At 40.3% G+C, this 20048-nt stretch overlaps 1 protein-coding gene across 1 annotated transcript in view; it reads right to left on the bottom strand.

The window, feature by feature from the left end:
• Positions 1-5535: 5535 nt before the first annotated feature.
• ATP10A (ATPase phospholipid transporting 10A (putative)) overlaps positions 5536-20048 on the bottom strand; it is an 89006-nt gene continuing 74493 nt past the window's right edge. The window contains exons 16-21 of the mRNA XM_069970847.1: positions 17952-18073; positions 14935-15135; positions 9016-9096; positions 8812-8916; positions 8420-8607; positions 5536-7645 (exon numbers count right to left, since the gene is read on the bottom strand). Of these exons, the coding sequence (XP_069826948.1) occupies positions 6994-7645; positions 8420-8607; positions 8812-8916; positions 9016-9096; positions 14935-15135; positions 17952-18073 (1349 nt within the window). The 3' untranslated portion in view covers positions 5536-6993. The remainder of the gene's footprint in view (positions 7646-8419; positions 8608-8811; positions 8917-9015; positions 9097-14934; positions 15136-17951; positions 18074-20048) is intronic.

Raw genomic sequence — 20048 nt, 5'->3', positions numbered from 1 at the left:
AATAGTCAGCCCAAAGCAAGGTATTACAATGAGCAACGTGGTAATATTAGTATAAAATCCCTCAGGTAGGAACACCAATAAGTAGGTGTGTATGTATGTATATATGTATGTAGGTGTGTATATATATATATATCTGAAGCGAGCCTGCCCAGGTAGGTAAAACAGAGGTCATTGTAGGAATAGTAGTACTACAAACCTCGGGAGGAACTACAATGACCAGCATGCCAATATTTAGTATAATATCCCTCAGGTAGGATCACCAAATAGGTATATAACTGCTGCAAGAATGCGCAAGGAGGAAATACTGTGGTCTAGGGATAGTAGTAGAAGGGATACTGTGGTCTGTGGTGTAGGGATAGTAGTACTCAAACCACAGGAGGATATACACTGACCAGCATGGTAATATCAGCATACACACCACAGGTGGGTATGCTAATAAGTAGGTATACATGACTGCATAGGTAGGAAAAACAAAAGTAGCATAACTTCCCACATAATGTACTATAGTAGTTTAATATTCCACAGGTGGGTATATATGGTGCATATATGACTGCAGCACCTAAACATGAGTAGGTAAAACAGAGGAAGTATGGGAATAGAGCACTACACAAGAAGTGTATATGCAAAAGGTAAGGACACCAATAATAGGCATATACAGTGTGTGCATATGCATTTATACATATGAACCTACCAGAGTACGCATGCAGCTGGGTATTACAATGCTCAGTGTGGGAATAATAGCAGAACCATGCACAGGTTTGGTATTACAGAAACCAGCATGGAGAAAAAAATACACTGGTTCCTGGTTTGTTGATCTTCAGGGGATCTGGTGACCATGTACAGTGTTTACTCGAAAATAAGACAGTGCTTATATTAATTTTTGCTCCCAAAGATGCGCAGTGTCCTTTATTCAGTGAATGTCTTATTTTTCCATGAAAAATTCACACAGTGTTGAACAAAAAGAATGAACATTTTTTGTTATAACCCTGGTGGCGGTGGGGTCTTACGTTCGGGGAATGCCTTTTTTTAAGCTATGCTGTAAATCCTCCACTATGCCTTTTTTTCGGAGGATGTCTTATTTTCGTGGAAACAGGGTAATATTACGTTTTGGTGAAAAATAGCTATGAATAACCCTATCACCAATACTTCTTCCCTTCTGAAATGTGATCGCTGGATGTTCTGGTAAAAAATTTTTTTTTTGCAGAAATCTATAGTACAGACGATTTTAAGAAACTTTGTAATTGGGTTTATTAGCCAAAAAATGCATTTTTAACATGAAAAGGCAGATTGAAGCTCTCCCCGTCATGGTTCTCTTATGGAGAGGGGAGGGGTGAAGGGAGATGAGGCACCAAAACAGGACAACAAAGAGTTAATTTACAGCTACATAGCCTGTATCCCAGCTTTCCAGGCAGTCCTCAGGCTGTATCCACCCTCTCCACAGAGTGGGCAGACAGCGTGAATCAGAAGCCGAGAGTTCAGGTTCATACAAACCCGAACCTCGGCCGGTTCGCTCATCTCTAATCACCAGGCTATCGTCTCTGAAGTCAGCACTGACCTCTAAATACCAGCTTTCTCACAGGTCCCGCTGTGTAATCCTTTGTTCTCTGCTAGCTACTAATCTCCCTCCTCCCCCTCTCCATAGGTTAGACAGAGCTCGACTGATGTAAAAGAGTCAAGATTTCCTGATAATAAGCAGTGAATGAGAAAGAGGAGGCAGGAGGAGGGGGACCTGGGAAAAGGCTTTTTGAATGCAGATAATGGCATATTTGCTTAATAAACCCAATTTCAAAGTTTCTTAAAATTGCCTGTACCTTATTTCTGCAAAAAAAAAAAAAAAAAAAAAAAAAAAATTATGACAGTGACACTAAGATCAGGATCTAAAACACAGAATTCACCAGTCTTTTCCAAGAATATTTTGGATCTCTCTATGGGCATTATCAAATGTTACCACAATTCTCATTCCACCTGGGTACAAATCGCGATTTCTTGGCACTTTTTTTTATCCACTCTCGCTATTGTTTCTGCGGCCTCACCAATAATTTCCATGGGGCAGCCTCTTTGTACAAATCTACCTACCAAGTCCTCTGCCTTGTCCTCATAGTCCACTGCTGATGAGCTGTTTCATTTCAGTCTTAGAAACTGCCCTTTAGGTATTCCTTTCTTTAAAGAAGAGGGGTGCCAGCTGCCCCACCTTAAATAAAAACTGTGGCGATGCTCAGTGTCCCTCTGCCATCATCCTCTCCAGCAGCCACAGCCCGCACAGCTCTGGGAGTCGGGTCGTGACATCACCATGTTATCCAGGAAGTGAAGCCTTGATGTAGTAGTAAGTGCAGGGAAAAAAAGCACTTTATAAGCATTTCCCATAATAAGTGTATATTGGGGATTTGTATAACTTTTGGTGGGCAATACAATATTTTAATTAAAATTTTCACCAGACTTCTCCTTTAACAGACTTATAAAGTGGATGTGCTTTTTCCAAAAATGGCAGTTTTTAAAGTATCATGCTAATTTTTTTATTATACTCAAACTCAGCACATGTACCATTCCATATTACCAGCGATATCTCTTGACCAGAATAATATATGGGAGGTCAGGTTACTGTCTGTGTCATAAAACACAATCCGGGCCTTCCACCAGACCAGTAGCAAATTAGCGTATTTGGGGGCACGACGACACCCTATTGCTGTGCCCCTGCACTGGTGGTAGACGCAGCCATCAAAAATGAATGTATTACTCATGAGAGCAAATTCCAGCAGATCCAGTATAAACTGATTATGTTCCTGAAACTGTGTACCCCAAGATTAAAAAAAAATATTTCACTGCTACCAACCCCCACTCACGAGGAATGAATGAATAAAGGGCTTCAACATCCACACACCCCAAAAGGCTGTTTTTTATCTAATATAAGGCAATCTACCTTTTTCAGCAGTTTTATAGTGTTGGATGTGACAATTTCTCAACAAATCCCCTCAACACCTTGTCCAGGTAAATTCCTGCATTCTGTTTGAGACAATCCGCACCTGACACTAATGTTTGAGGAAGAGCCTTATTACATGCTTATACCATTTGTACATCATTTCATTTACAATACATAGGTTGCTTAACCCCATCTGTCATGTGTGACCTTTGATCATGAGAAAGGGTTGGGAACCAATGATTCAGTGGGTGACACTTTGGGGAGAGTGTTTCTTTTTCTTTATGGTGATGTTATTGCTTTCTAGCTATAAATGAGAAGTTTCTATAGTATTAGGTGGCGGCATCTCATTAAGAATCATGTATTGTAATCCTATGCTTCACAAATAAACAATGTTACCATTTCTTCCACTAGATAATAATACATCCCAGTTGTTGTCACCTCACTGGCTGCCTTTTCAGTGTCAAGTTCCATATGCATGCTTGACAGGAAAATATTGGGCCAGGTCGATGAATGCAAATGCGTTTTTCTGAAATAAAGAGCATATTGCTTTAGCTCACAGCAATCATTCTTAACTAGCACTGATGTTCCACAGCAGACATGAAGGATGTCACTGTCATTCATCGTCAGGTAAGGAGTGGTAATGCCATGTGGAATATAAACAAATTTCCAGCATACAACTATTACTGTTTCTGAAATAAGATCTTTATTTCAGGATAGGAAAGGTGGGAATACTTTGCCTATTATAGACAACTGAAATACAAATTCACAATTTTACAGAAAAGGCTAAAACTGAACTGTACAGAATTCCTACTGTCCAGATATATGTAACCTGTTGTATATTTACTAAAAGCATATAACACCTAAGTGTATGGATTTAATTTTAATAAATAATCTTCCAAAAAACTATAATTTAGAAAACCTAACCTCTCTCTAACCAAGAGAAATGTAAGTTTATGTATATACTTAATGTTTTATATAGAGTATAATAGATATGTGATAAGATTTTCATCCAAGTCTAACTAATTTTTTTGTGATCTTGGGTATACATATTCATAGATACAGTATATATACACTGTCTATTAAAATTAATTTAGGGTGCCAAATTTTAAATAAAATTTTAAGGTTGGGGTCAAATAGCACCAACAGAGGTGTGTACAAGGGTGCCTTTAAAATAAATAGAGAGTGCTCCAAATATTAGGCTTAATAAAAAAAAATAAAAAAATAAAAAAGGGTCTGTTCACACAAAGTAAAAGCGACAGAATTCCACCTGCTGTCTGTTTCAATTGGAGGGCTTGTGCGCTTCCGCGGCTCTCCGCTCAAAGAATGGACATGTCAATTCTTTAAGTGAAGGGCGGCAGAAGCGGAGGTGCGCAAGCTGTCCCATTGAAACAGACAGCAGGTGGGGCTCCGCCGTGGAATTCCACCACTTTTACTCTGTGTGAACTGGCTCATAAGGTGGAAAACCCCTTTTAACCATTGATACATTTAGTCAATATGGGACGTAAGATTATTTAAAATGTAATGAACGAGAGGGGTGAAATCTACAAAATCAAGATAGCATCTTCTCTAATACCAAATATCAAAACTCTGGTTATGAACACAAGAATTTTTAAATCATAAATACGTTCTTACTCTTCTAACTTCTTTAAGAAACTGTCACTCAAACTAGATGACTTCTATAAAAAATGTTTAATTTGTTGGTTCTGTAATTGACACATTAAATGAATATTTTTATCCCTCGGCATTTATTTCCAAATAATGCAACTAAACTGTTGGATACTAAAGATAAACTATAGAAATGGTGTACAACGTGACCCTAAACAAATGCAATACAGGAGGTGAATACGCTTAAAATATTCCAGACATCTTCCAGTAGTTTGTGTCTATAGTCATAACATAAAATGCTACCATATAAAACATGTTAACATTTTTAAACTGTAATGCCTTTATTGACATAAATGCTCATAAAGCTACTGTATACTCTGGTTTATACTGATACAACAAGGCAGCAGTCACTAATCTGACAATATATTACAGGCTAAGCAGCAGTCATGAGTTGAATGCAGAAGAGATGTGATACTATCTGTATAGATATGTAACAGGAGACACTTTGGTGTGACCATTGGTCCTCTTATAAAGATTTGCAGCGAGTAACATTTAACACATTGTAAACAAAACATCATGCTAGTAGTTTTATATAGAACCGTCTAACACTTTTTTGGTCCTCTTCATGTTGTAGAAATAAAAATAAATTTTTTCTAAAGCACCATGAGTAAAAAAATCAATTGCCAATGCGGCCTCTGACCGCCTCTAGAGCCCACACCTTAGGGCCCTATTCCACCGGATGATCATAGTTTGCCTAATCGTTAACTATTAACAATCTCAAACGACCGCTATTGTGAAAGACCTAAAAATGTTCACTCATTTCCATGGAACGATAATCGTTACTTATGATTGTAATTGCGATCGTTTTTCTTCGCTATTGCGTTCGTATCTATTGCGAACGACCGAACGATGTCTTATTCAATGCAAACGATTTGCGAACGAGCAACGATAAAAATAGGTCCAGGTCTTATAAAGCGATCAACTGCATTTCAACCGAACGATTATCGTTCTGGGTAGTGCTTTGGAGCCACACAATGTCTATACCTTACAGAAATCAAAAAGGGGACATGTGACGATAGCACAGCCACAAGCATTGGGCCTGTAACATCAATAAATTTATTAGCATAGAAGATATTTAAAAACACGTCTTCACATTTTCATTGACACTGAATTGGTGTTTTATAAACTGTTCCCAGTTACCTTCATAGGCATCCAAGAAACTTTCATCAATACTGCTGTTTGCAAGATCCTGACAAAATCAAGGCACATCTGGTTAAAAGCCACCACACTGCGGTGCATGGAAACTGTTCACCATTCTAGCATTGAGCAGTACCACCTCCAGGAGTGTCCATACAGGCTCCTCTAGGAAACTTACGTATGGAGTTATTCTAGAGGAGAACACAAAGCTATGTATGGTGTCAGGTGGAATATCCCACATTTTTTTAGAAAATTCAGAAAGTTTAGCATATAATGAGAGGCATACATAGGTAAAAAAAATTTATTCAAATCAACTGGTACCAGAAAGTTATATAGATTTGTAAATGACTTCTATTTAAAAATCTCAAGTCTTCCAGTACTTATCAGCTGCTGTACGTCCTACAGGAAGTATTGTATTTTTTCCAGTCTGACAGAGTGCTCTCTGCTGCCACCTCTGTCCATGGCAGGAACTGCTCAGATCAGTAGCAAATCCTTACGGAAATCCTACACTGCGTTTAGCGAGATTTTGAAATAGAATTTATAATTCTATATAACTTTGTGGTACCAGCTGTTTAAACTCTCTCTATTTTTTTTTTTAAAGGCCTCATGCACTAAAATGGGAGTGATATTACAGTTCCATACACAATGGCTTATAACAGAACTGTGCTTTTTAATGTAGCTAATCTGCATTGAACCCTGCAGAAAGTAGACCAGCAATATCCAATTATGAGTGCTCAAGCTCTAATGCTGTGCAACATTGCAGATTCATTGTATAATGGGCGATATAACACACAAGAAAAGCAAACATGTAGGTTTACCCTTTATCTACTTCTATATCCACATTTAGATGTATTTAAATGATTACATTTGTGTTTCATATAAGGCACTTTAGTTAAATGTATTCATTCATACAATCAGTGTAAATGACAGGTAGTCTTCCAGATGACAGGCACCCAAGGAAGTCATTGCACAAATAAAATATAAACTTCAACTCTACAAATAAATTTCTGTTCTCTATCTTTCAGAAGTTTGGTAAAGCTACTTAACCAGTTAAAAATTAAAAAAAAATCTTTATACAGTTTTTTTTCTTTTATAAATCTCTTAATATAATTTTAGAACAGGTTATTTACATAAAACAGAAAACTGTTCTGTACCACCAATCACCTGCTTCAGGTTCTGAAACTAGGTAAATTGCCTAAAAAATACTGTGCAAAAGTAGAAAATATAAATAGTGTCTCAAATATATATATATCTATGTACATACACACATTCATCTATAAAAATGTTGTCTCTTGCATTTCCCCATTTCCTGTGCTCCGAATTATTCTCTCTGGAAAAAAACTAGTATTGCATTGTAAGCTTAGTTTTAACTCTTTAGAAACAGAAAAATCTGATGGCAGCATAGAAGAATCTTTTGAGGCATCTTGAACAGCTGATATTTGCTTTGGTCTACTACAGTCTTTTAATAAAGGAGTTGATGTAATCCAGCTCATCAAACCAATGTCTGGCTGATCCATCTTTGAATTCCAGCGGATCATTTCATCCATATACATAGCTTCTGATGCCACACAAGAGTCAAGAGCGTATGGCTGATAACATGTGAAAGACTGGTCATTTTCCTTCACAGAAAAGGAAGCGACTGGACTGGAACAGAGGATGCCCTCAGTTGGAACTTGTTCTTGGTCAGGAAAGCACAAAATCTCAGTGTCTCTCTCCTTGTCCAAAATGGCTTCTGTCTGGTTCCTAACTGGATGAATGTCACTTACAGTCGCCAAGGCGGTATTGATTGGTCTTTGTGGAACAGCTGTTTTAATGAAAGTCTGTTTATAGACATTTGACAGGCATTGTGAATGTGCTTTTAATGCCTGACGTCCAACCTGAACCTGTGTTGGAAACATTGTCCCTTGGATAGACTTATATAAAAACCTAAAATATAAAAACATAAAATAAATAAACTATGACCCAAATACATTTGTAACAACAAGATGAAAAATCAATATACTATTTTAAAACTGAGTCTACTGCATAACACAAGTAGATGCCTATTGAACTCTTTCATGTGAAGAATGTGCTCCAGGTAGAACTAAAAGGTACACAGGATTAGATTGTTAATGGAAAGAATAGTGAGTTACCGACAGGAAACAGACAGAAACGAAAAAATAGACCAATGTCTAGCTAAAAGATACTTAATTTTGTAAACATTTTTAAAGGGAAACTATCAGGGTAATATTTTATAGAATTTTTTTTTTCAGCAGTTCTATGCAATTTAAAATTAAACCCAAATTCTTGTATTTCTACAAGTAGCCAGCAGTCAGGCTGCAATCTGCTCAGTAGCAGGTGAAACTATCGTCACTTAACCTCTTCCCTTAGAGTATTGTGCACACTGGGGAATTTGTGGCTTGAGCCTTTAGTCCAACTTCAATGTGCCTCCATTCTTTTTGCTAAACTTCCAAGAACTAGTAAAGGACAGTAGTAAACTAATGCACAGGTTTGAAACTGGTCTGTAGGCATTAAAGTCAGAGGTCTCCACAGTAGCTGAAAAAAGTGGCTTTTTTTTAACCAAGACAAAATGTTATTTATTGTTAGCCAAACTGGAGTAATACAAAAGGTTTACAAACACAGAACATGAAGGTTAAAATGATAAAAATAATGAAATGAAAACACAAAACAAAAAAACAAAACAAACACAACATATAATACCTTGGTAACAAAGCAGCGATGGGTGACAAGATGCAAATGAAATAAAACAAAGGATTGGCGAGGAGTTTTTGCATAGTCCAATATGGGTTGGAAGGAGGGTTGCATGTTGGACAGGTTGAATTGTAAATCAAAGCCACGGTAAAAAATAGGAGAATACTGAAGGCAATGGAGGAGACATTGATCCAAGTCTGAAAACATAATAAGCAGTTGATAAATGTATGTTTGTCAATAGTACTAAGTGATCAAATATGAATACATAACAGTAATTCTTGCAAGTTTCCATGCACCATGTTTAATAATATACCAGACGTCTTGGAAAAAAACAAACAAAACACACACTGAAATACAGTATTTATACATAAAAACAAAGACAAAAAAGCCCTGTATCTTACCCAAGTTTTGGTCTCAATGCCCAAGTGCAGCATAATGGTCAAAAGAGCACATGTGACTATTGGAGTGCCCCATGTAAACAAGTCAATATCGGTGTCATAGAATGTCTGCATAAAGAAGAAAAATATATATTATACACACATTTTACATTACATCTTTTCTACACATACTAGCAATTTACTTATGTTATATATAATATAACTTACAAAATATGGAATGAAGAAACATATAAGACTCTGATAGAAGGCATCAATCATGTTGCGCCAAAACATATGAGGCTTGTACTCCTATAGAGAAATAAAAAGCAAGAGTGTGATGACATTTAGAAACACAGAAGATTGGCGGCAGAAAGATCACCTGGTCCATCTAGTTTGCCCTTATATTACTTCCTTTCTTATCTTAGAAATTGCATATAGCATAGATACAGGTTTAAATTTGTTACTTTGGATTTACCAAATAAAATCTGCTGGAAGTTTGCTCAAAGCATCTACTACTCTTTTCAGTAAAATATTTTTTTCATGTTGCTCTTGATCTTTCCCCCAAATGCCCCTTGTTCTTGAGTTCAGAGTTTATGATTTTCCTTTAACTAAAACACTTTCATCCTGAGACCTATTTAGCCCTTTAACATATTTATGATATATTTCGATCATGTCCCCCTTTTCCTTCTTTCCTCTAAACCAGAGCTTCTCAAACTTTTTGTTCTTGGGCCTCACCCGGCAATCCATGTTGATGCTGGGGCCTCACCAACAAACATATACAACTATGAAGCGCCAGATACCGCCATGTAGTGCACATAATATCCCAGAGCAGCGTCAAAACAACACCAAGTGCAGAAATAAAATGTTGCTTCACCATTTAGTAAACCACCAGCAAAGTGCCGAAAATACATACTGCTCCACCTGCAGTAACCCATTACCACATACTGCTCCACCTGCAGTAACCCATTACCACATACTGCTACACCTGTAAACCAGCCCCACAGTGCAGCATTTCTTTCTCCATACCCTACCTGGCAGCTTACACACACACACACACACACACGCTAGCATGATTCCACTCTTAACCTCCTCTTCCTGTGGTAGCTCCCTCTTCCCTCATTACCCCATTTCTGTACATTTGGCATTCCTGGCACTGTCAGAGTGATGTGCAGTGTTCCTGGCACTATCAAAGTAGTAGGCATTCCCATAATAGCTCCCATATAGTAGTTAATACCTTCAATAGTGCCTTACAAATAGTAAATTCCCCCACTAGAGCCCCACAAACAGTTAAATCCCCCAGATTAGGTATGTGGGTTGCCCCCTGTGCGTAAGATCCCCTGCTCTTCCCCATATAGTAATAATACCCCGACTGGGACACTCATACAATAATAATGCCCGCTGCTATGCCCCCATATAGTAATAATGCCCCCTGCTGTGCTCCCATATAGTAATAATGCCTTCTGATGTGCCCCCATATAGTAATAATGCCACCTGACTGTGCCCCCATATAATAATAATGTCCAGTGCTGTGCCCCCATAAAGTAATAATGCACCTGCTGTATCCACCAGTTAAAGGGGTATTCCCCACCAAGAGCTGACATGATGGTGATATAGCAGAGCTGAGATTATGATGTAGCAAAGCTGAGCTGGTGGCATGATGATGTAGCGTAGCTGAGCTGGTGGCATGATGATGTAGCGTAGCTGAGCTGGTGGCATGATGATGTAGCAGAGCTGAGCTGGTGGCATGATGATGTAGCAGAGCTGAGCTGGTGGCATGATGATGTAGCAGAGCTGAGCTGGTGGCATGATGATGTAGCAGAGCTGAGCTGGTGGCATGATGATGTAGCAGAGCTGAGCTGGTGGCATGATGATGTAGCAGAGCTGAGCTGGTGGCATGATGATGTAGCAGAGCTGAGCTGGTGGCATGATGATGTAGCAGAGCTGAGCTGGTGGCATGATGATGTAGCAGAGCTGAGCTGGTGGCATGATGATGTAGCAGAGCTGAGCTGGTGGCATGATGATGTAGCAGAGCTGAGCTGGTGGCATGATGATGTAGCAGAGCTGAGCTGGTGGCATGATGATGTAGCAGAGCTGAGCTGGTGGCATGATGATGTAGCAGAGCTGAGCTGGTGGCATGATGATGTAGCAGAGCTGAGCTGGTGGCATGATGATGTAGCAGAGCTGAGCTGGTGGCATGATGATGTAGCAGAGCTGAGCTGGTGGCATGATGATGTAGCAGAGCTGAGCTGGTGGCATGATGATGTAGCAGAGCTGAGCTGGTGGCATGATGATGTAGCAGAGCTGAGCTGGTGGCATGATGATGTAGCAGAGCTGAGCTGGTGGCATGATGATGTAGCAGAGCTGAGCTGGTGGCATGATGATGTAGCAGAGCTGAGCTGGTGGCATGATGATCTAGCAGAGCTGAGCTGGTGGCATTATGATGTAGCAGAGCTGAGCTGGTGGCATGATGATGTAGCAGAGCTGAGCTGGTGGCATGATGATGTAGCAGAGCTGAGCTGGTGGCATGATGATGTAGCAGAGCTGAGCTGGTGGCATGATGATGTAGCAGAGCTGAGCTGGTGGCATGATGATGTAGCAGAGCTGAGCTGGTGGCATGATGATGTAGCAGAGCTGAGCTGGTGGCATGATGATGTAGCAGAGCTGAGCTGGTGGCATGATGATGTAGCAGAGCTGAGCTGGTGGCATGATGATGTAGCAGAGCTGAGCTGGTGGCATAATGATGTAGCAGAGCTGAGCTGGTGGCATGATGATGTAGCAGAGCTGAGCTGGTGGCATGATGATGTAGCAGAGCTGAGCTGGTGGCATGATGATGTAGCAGAGCTGAGCTGGTGGCATGATGATGTAGCAGAGCTGAGCTGGTGGCATGATGATGTAGCAGAGCTGAGCTGGTGGCATGATGATGTAGCAGAGCTGAGCTGGTGGCATGATGATGTAGCAGAGCTGAGCTGGTGACATGATGATGTAGCAGAGCTGAGCTGGTGGCATGATGATGTAGCAGAGCTGAGCTGGTGGCATGATGATGTAGCAGAGCTGAGCTGGTGGGCAGCCGCAGGGGAGGTGGGACTTCGGGGCTGCACTCACAGGAACGCCGATTGTGCGGGGGTGGCGGGCGATGTCCGGGCGCTCTACTAAGGGGGGATGGGGGGCCTGCAGCCACCGGGATATTGCGGGGCCTGCACTCACCTGGTTACCTCCAGTCCGGTTCTACTGAGGGGGTGGATGGGGGGGGCTATATGTCCCCCTCTCCCCCTGTTTTCCACATGTGATGTCCCCCGGCCCCCTGTTTACTACAAGACTTTGAGATGGAGCGTTCCCTCGCGTGGCCGCTCAGCTGACAGGGAGGCCCCGTGCACTTCCTCCAGCCGCCCACTCAGCCCCCCTCGTGGCGTAGCCATTTATTTTTTTTAATATGGTGCACTAAGGCTCCGTACGGCCTCAACGCACCCCTGCTCATGATTGGCCCACCCACCTGTCCATCACCGCCTGCGCCGCGCTCTCGAGCTGCGAGGGAGGCTGAGTGCGCGGCTGGAGAAAGAAAGCGGGGCCTCCCTGTCAGCTGAGCGGCTGCGCATCGGGACCCTGCGCTTCACCAGACTGCGAGCTGCGCCTCACCAGTGAGGCGCGGCTCACAGTTTGAGAAGCGCTGCTCTAAACGGTAGAGATTTAGTTCCTTATGTCTTTCCTGATCTGTTTTACCCTCCACCATTTTTGTAGCCCGTCTTTGGACCAGTTTTATTTTATAAATCTTTCTGTAGGTGCGGTCTCCAGAACTGGTCACAGTATTACAGATGTGGTCTCCCTAGAGCTCTATACAGTGGGATCACATTCTCCCTCTTCCTACTGGTTATACCTCTAGCTATAAAACCCAGCATTACTTTTTCTTTCAAATCAACTGGTGTCAGAAAGTTATATAGATTTGTAATTTACTTCTATTAAAAAATCTCACGTCTTATAAGCTACAATATGTCATGAAGGAAATTATGTCACATTTTTAGTCTGACACAGTGCTCTCTGCTGCCACCTCTGGTCAAGACAGGAACTGTCCAGAGAAGGAGATGCTTTCTATGGGAATCCCCAGAGAAAACCTCTCATACTCTGGACAGTTTGTGTATCGGCAAGAGATTTTAGAAGAGATCAATGTGTCAGACTGAAAATAAAACACCATTTCCTGCATGACATAGGTTCTTCCAATTTAGGCCCTCTTATATTTGCATGATAGAAGCTGCCTGCAAATTGGGTATTGCCATGGATAGGAAGAATGTGAGCTTAATTTTGTTCTATACTGTAAATGCGTAAAATACAGCATCTGCTTTTTTTTTGGATGTATCTAAAATATCTTTTTACATATCAGGCATGTAAAGTTATTGATCACAGCGGGTCTTACTGCAGAGACCCTCTGTGATCAGCAGATATAGCCGCGGAGAGCTCCTGGCAGCAGCGTGATCCACTTCCCAGCAGTACCTCTACAACGTACAACTACATTGTTGGAATTAGTGGCCGGCTGGAGAATGGATCCCACTGCTTTCTCCCCAGCAATATCTCCCGATCACAGTGGGTCTCACCAGTGAAACCTGTTGTGAACAATAACTTTTGACACGCCTTATGACAAGTCAAAAGAGGTTTCTAATGACATTTATTCCATGAGGGAGCAGACCAGGATATTTTTTTTCTGCTTATTATAGTACAGAAAAGGCTATTGAGAGAATACTATAGTGTGCATTTCTAAAGACGTGGAGAGAGACTCATCACTGTACTTGCTCTTATTCCTAGTAAGCATTTCTGCCCCCTAACTTACACTATAATGCTGGGTTCACACTATGTATATTTCAGGCTGTATTTGGTCCTCATGTCAGGTCCTCATAGCAACCAAAACCAGGAGAAAGGCTCTGTTCACACAATGGTGAAATTGAGTGGATGGCCGCCATATAACAGTAAATAACGGCCATTATTTCAATATAACAGCCGTTGTTTTAAAATAACAGCAAATATTTGCCATTATATGGCGGCCATCCACTCAATTACAACATTGTGTGAACAGATCCTTTCTGTGTATTCAATCCACTCCTGGTTTTGGTTGCTATACAGCCTCAAACATACAGCCTCAAATATACATAGTGTGAACCCAGCCTATGGCTGGGTTCACACTACGTATATTTCAGTCAGTATATGTATATTTCAGTCAGTATTGCAACCAAAACCAGGAGTGGATTAAAAACACAGAAAGGCTCTGTTCACACAATGTTGAAATTGAGTGGATGGCCGCCATTTAATGGCAAATATTTGCTGTTATTTTAGAACGTCTGTTATATTGAAATAATGGCAGTTATTTACTGTTATATGGCGGCCATCCACTCAATTTCAACATTGTGTGAACAGATCCTGTGTTTTTAATCCACTCCTGGTTTTGGTTGCAATACTGACTGAAATATACTGACTGAAATATACGTAGTGTGAACATAGCCTTAGATTTGATATAGCTTTAGCCTGTATTCTTATATCCCTGTTACTGTAGCTTTTACATGCAGAGCCGTGTCAGTCTGCATCGGACACAGAACTGCACAGGACACATTTGAAAATTTGCACCCAAAAGAGACACGTTGGATAACGTTAGAGCTGATAGGTTAATAAAATCCTCTTTAACTACACTCCACCACTAGTCTTTTAGGGTCATTTTACACAGCCTGAAATAAGCACCAAATGATTTGCAGAGCATTTTTAAAGCTAAAATAAACAGTGTAGAAACACATCCTCTTTGTACCTGATGCTTTTTGCACCACAATAAATTAGCAAGTATCATCTGGTAAATGCCGGGTCTTTTCTACTATTTTGCTCAAATACCCACTGCCTCGATCACCACCGCTACGGAAGTGCTGTCCTCTACACATCGTTCCAGTACCATAGGACAGACTGACGACCTGTCTACACATTAGAGCATGTAATTATGGTCATCAGACTAGTGATCACATGACCAGGCTGCATTAACTATAATGTATGGATGCAGCTGAGCTGGGATGAAACAAGACACTATAGAAAAAAGGGGGGGGGGGTGAACTAGCAATATATGGAAAAAAAATTAATTAAATAATAATCTAATAATATGATGCTTGTATTAAGCTGCTACATTACCTCCATTGTCTGTCCACTTCTATACAGCTCAGGGACAGCAATCAACATTTCAGCTGGTAGGTCTTTATCAAGAATTCCAGTAACCAGTTGTGGAATGGATGAAAAGAGTAAATTGAAAAAGATAAGATACCACTGGTCAATCATCGCTGATCCAGAGAAGCCACAATAAAATTGGTACCAAAACAGAAGTGCCACAAACATCTACAAGAGAAGCAAAAAGAAAAAAGGAGCAAATATTAGTTTTTTTTCCTATGTGAAACTAAAAATCACTACAGCTATATAAATAAGATTTAATGTAGGCCTAGGGTATTGATCCATCCATCAAGTATGCTTGTATAAAATTGTAGGAGACTGGGTTAAGAATGCAGTTTCCTGCTATGTTTAATGTGTATAATGGGAGCATTCCCACCATACATGCTGTGTGTCTATAGTGGTCCATGATTCAGACAGGATCAACATTCTGTCCATTTTTTTTGCTTCAGCTGGCTTGTGGTATATGTCACTATAAGAAGTATAGAATTGAATTGCATGGTACAGTATGCCATTTCCACAGATGGGATCCTATAAACAAACCAATCAAGAGCATGTTAACAGTAGCCTCAGCTGTCATTCTGTTCTTCTAGCCAGTAGTAGAGAACATGACCACTGAGATCACTAATTGACTACAACAGTCATGTGCCATCTACAAGAAAAACACTGGGGTCTCCACTGAAGCAATACCGTATTGGAGGCAAATGTAAATTTTTTACACTATTGGAAAACCCCTTTGATATACAGTATGTGCTTTTTATGGTAAGTAAGAAACCTTTCAGACCTAGCCAATCTAAAGCAAATACCCCAAATTTTCAATTCAATTCCTTTTTTCTTTTCTTTTATAATTTCAATTTAAAAAGGGGTTGTTGGGGGAATTTTTTTTGTATATTTCATGGTGCTCAGGATTATAGCAGAGAACTCATCATCTAATACACAGCTTCATTTTCTAATGTTGAATGGGTAGTTTGACTTTATTTTTGGTATGGTCATTACTAAAGAATAAGCCACAATAAATGTCTCTTTTATAGCATACATGTGTGAGTGAATTAAAAAATTCAAGACATCAGCATCAGAAACTCACAGAAAAAATGCACAAAAAGGTATTAGCTTTCACATTTCCTGAAAACCTTAGAAATTAATTTAATTGGGTTTTTAGCATGTGGCATTCCATAAAACAGTTGCTAAAGTATGCAAGGCTGTTCAATAAAAGAGCGACTTCTTAATAAATCAATTTGTTAACTGCTGAAATGGAAATTGCAAAGCAAATAGTATTATTTTATTGTACTAACATTGTCCCTGTATGCACCTAGATTGTGAATAATCCAACTGGGTTCTTTCTTTTTGTTTTGTAGCCAAATACAGGTCACTGATCAGTACGGAAATCCTTCATTTACTTGCATTATATATAAATATATTCATTGTACACACACACAGTATATTTAAAAAAAAGGGATTAAAAAAAAAAGAAAGGAAACAATATTCTAAAAGCACCACATGCAGAAATACAATGCACTTACATGCCTTGGCCTGCTATCAATGATAGCTGTCTGAGTTGTCTGAATGCACTAGAACACGCAAATCTGCCCGCCAAGAGAACCGCAGAGCCAGCCTCTGAAGTGACAGGCTGCTAAGCCAATCACTGGCCATGGCCAGTGATTGGCTGGGCGGCCTCTCACTTTAGAGGCCGGCTCTGCAGTTCACATGGTGGCTGCGGGCAGAAGACCGGAAGGTTCCGGAGAGCAGGCACAAGCACCAGGGAGCATGGTATGTATGAACTTTATTTATTTTTTTTTTTACACAATCGTTAGCCATTGACCGTGCATTGCTATTGCGCGGCGGGTGATGATTTTAGGTCTGGACCTCAAAGACAAAATCAGATGATCGTTGTCTTTATTACAAGGAGCGATGATCTGTTTGAGTGATAAACCAAGGTTTCTCAGTTTACAGAGACTCTGTACCCACAATCTGACCCCACCAAACCACTTGTACCTTCGGATAGCTGCTTTTAATACAAGATCTGTCCTGCGGTCCGTTCGGCAGGTGATGCGGTTATTGCCCTAAAAAAAATACTTTTAAACTTGAAGCCCGTGCCAAACTGGGAGTATCTGTGCCCTAACTTTGCACAACCTCTCTGTCCCTCCTCCCCACCCTCTTCATCATTAGGAATGCTCCAGGCAGATTGCCTCTTATTCCCCTGTGGCATCCTGGCACATGGGCTGGATCGTTAAGGACCTGTGCAATGTTCAGCATGGAGAAAATGTTTCAGTGGCATTCCTAATAATGAAGAGGGTGGAGAGGAGGGACAGAGGGGTAGTGCAAGGTTAGGACACAGATACTCCCGTTTGGAACGGGCTTCAAATTTCTTTTAGAACAATATATGCATCACCTGCCGAATGGACCACAGGACAGATCTTGGATTAAAAGCAGCTATCCGAAGGTACAAGTGGTTTGGGGGGTCAGATTGTGGGTACAGAGTCGCTTTAAGAATTCTCCCCCTCAGTTTGTGATAAAAGTCACAAACCAGAGAGCTGGTACCAATTTTCAATACCAAACTTTGCCAAAACTAGTGATTTGGCCAGGACTGGTCACCAATGATGATGATGCAACCATTGAGTATGAATTTTGAATTTCAACATGACCGATCTTCCATTCTCACAGGAAACAAATCGGAGGCTTATGGCCCTTTTTCCACTGAAAACACGTGTACTCAACTAATTTGACGGTGTAGGTTTTATTATATGAACCAAATTGACACTCCTTACTGGTGAAAAGTGCTCATGTGGTAGCCTATTCTGCTTGTTTAGACTTTGTGCCGGAAAAGAGCGTCAAGATGGCCCACATGTTAATATCTGCATATAGCCTGGAAAGATGGAAAAAAAAAAATCTCAAGTTTATATAACATAAAGCCCTGGGAGTTTACAGATATAGTTCTTAAAGCCCACTAACATTATGACAGTAGAATACTTATTTTAAAATTTTCTTACAGCATTTTTGTAGAAGAAATATAGAACCATATTTGCAAGTCGAGAATAACACCATCGGCCATGAACAAGCAGCAGCTTCTCCAAGTAACGGAATCTTGGAACAGCAAAGTCACTGGCCATCACTGCCTGCAAGCAGGAAAAAAGCAGAAAATGGTGAAAAAAAAAAATTAGTCCATATCATAAATATAATCAGTATTTTCTTGACAAATACACACACACACACACACACACACACACACACACACACACACACAGAGTTAGCAAATACTAACCTACAGACATAGAGTCATAGTATTGGAGACAACAATCCCCTCTTTTTTAATGTGCTGCATTTGGATCAAAAGGAATAAGGTAATGAGACATTTGGTGTACTGTGGGTGTTCCCCAGCCCTCACTGCAGGTCCATAAAACCCACCTCCTTATAAATTGTCATGGTAGTCCATTACAGCTACTGTACTTTACTACTGAGACACACTATGAATATTTATAGCGAGGTGTGTTTTCAGGTGTAGCGGTGCACTGAGAAGATGAGGGACCCCCTAAATGCACCAAACCAGCTTATTACCATATTACTTTTGATCCAAACCCTACAAAAACAACCCAACAGAGGAAAAAACAATACTAAAGTACTATCACTGCATGCAGGTAGAGTAGTTCGTGTTAACTTAGCGTTAGTTATCCTTTAATTACATCAACTGGAATTTCCAGTAAAAAAACCCACATTGTGCTGAAACAAAACAAGGCAATTCTGCAACATTGTTTGAACAATATTCTACACGTTTTATAGAAATACACAAATGCCCACTTTCTGTTGTGCAATTAGATGTGAAAATTGCTGCAACATGTATAAAAGCAAAAAACAAGGAGTCCGTTGGATCTGCTTGGTATAGAATGTGCTCTGGTAGGTGTAATGGAGTGCAAACAGAAATCAATTTCCTTTATTGAGTCTAATGAAGTGAATAGGAAGGTTAATTCAATTTGCTACATATTCAATGTCTGCAACCATAAAAGGTCAATCATGTTTTACTGCACTTTAAAGAATTAAGGAAAACATAGGTTTTTCACTGGCCTACATAGTACATGTTTAGCGGGTGGCATCAGGAAAATGGATTGCTTTAAAAGTATTAAGCGGAAACCTGTGAAGCATTAATCACACATGTACGCACTACAGCCATTTCTGTATTGAAAGCAGTGGCAAGTACGTAAGAAAATGTTTAACACCATTTTATAGCAAATCTGAAAAGGCTTGTAAAATGGTCATTTGCGCACTCTCTATATACAATTGTGTGACAGTACTACCTGTGTGGTACCACCACTTTTCTACTATTATCTATATTGTTATCAATCATACAACCAAAACATTATTGTCAATGCACTGCAAATTTCAATCTCCCTTTATTATGTCAATGATAACCAGACCAAGACCAAATATCAGGGTATTTCCTTTTAGTCAATTCATTACAATCAAACCTTTTTGATTTCAAGTCACACACACAACCTATTAAGCAAAAAGGATAGTCTAGATCAGTGCTTCTCAAACTTTTTCTACTGGAGCCTCACCCAACAGACCAAGGCAATGCCTGGGCCTCACCAGACTGACCAAGAGGATGCCTGGGCCTCACTATCTGTGGTGAAAGTCCATTTAAAAGCTGAAAATAATGCTAGGGCTACCTTTCACCCATCTCCCAAGATTCTAATAAAGCAAGTAATAATGTTGCTAAAATGGTGATAGTTGTAAACAGCAAAAGGACTGTTCAGATCATATTAACTTTTGTGCAAACTGGCTCCCCAGCTGGGCCTCACAAACAACTAGGGGGCGCCTCATTGGTGAAGCCCGCCTCACAGTTTGAGAAGCACTGGTCTAGATCACATGCTTAAATGTTAGAAGGCACTCTGGCGTCTGCATGTTTGGGTGTGTGTGTGTACGTTGTGACATCCCGTAATGTTGCAATACCTAGTATATGCGTCCTTACGTATAGAGTGAGGATGACATCATTGCGATGCCTGGTATTTTCCTCAGTACAGACCCAGCAAGACAGTGGACTCTCGCAGTTACTGCACATCACATGCTGCAATCTCAAGTTACATGACAACTCA

This window comes from Dendropsophus ebraccatus, chromosome 5 (assembly GCF_027789765.1).
Source record: "Dendropsophus ebraccatus isolate aDenEbr1 chromosome 5, aDenEbr1.pat, whole genome shotgun sequence".
NCBI classification, from domain to species: Eukaryota; Metazoa; Chordata; class Amphibia; order Anura; family Hylidae; genus Dendropsophus; species Dendropsophus ebraccatus.
This window is presented reverse-complemented; position numbering and strand designations above follow the sequence as displayed.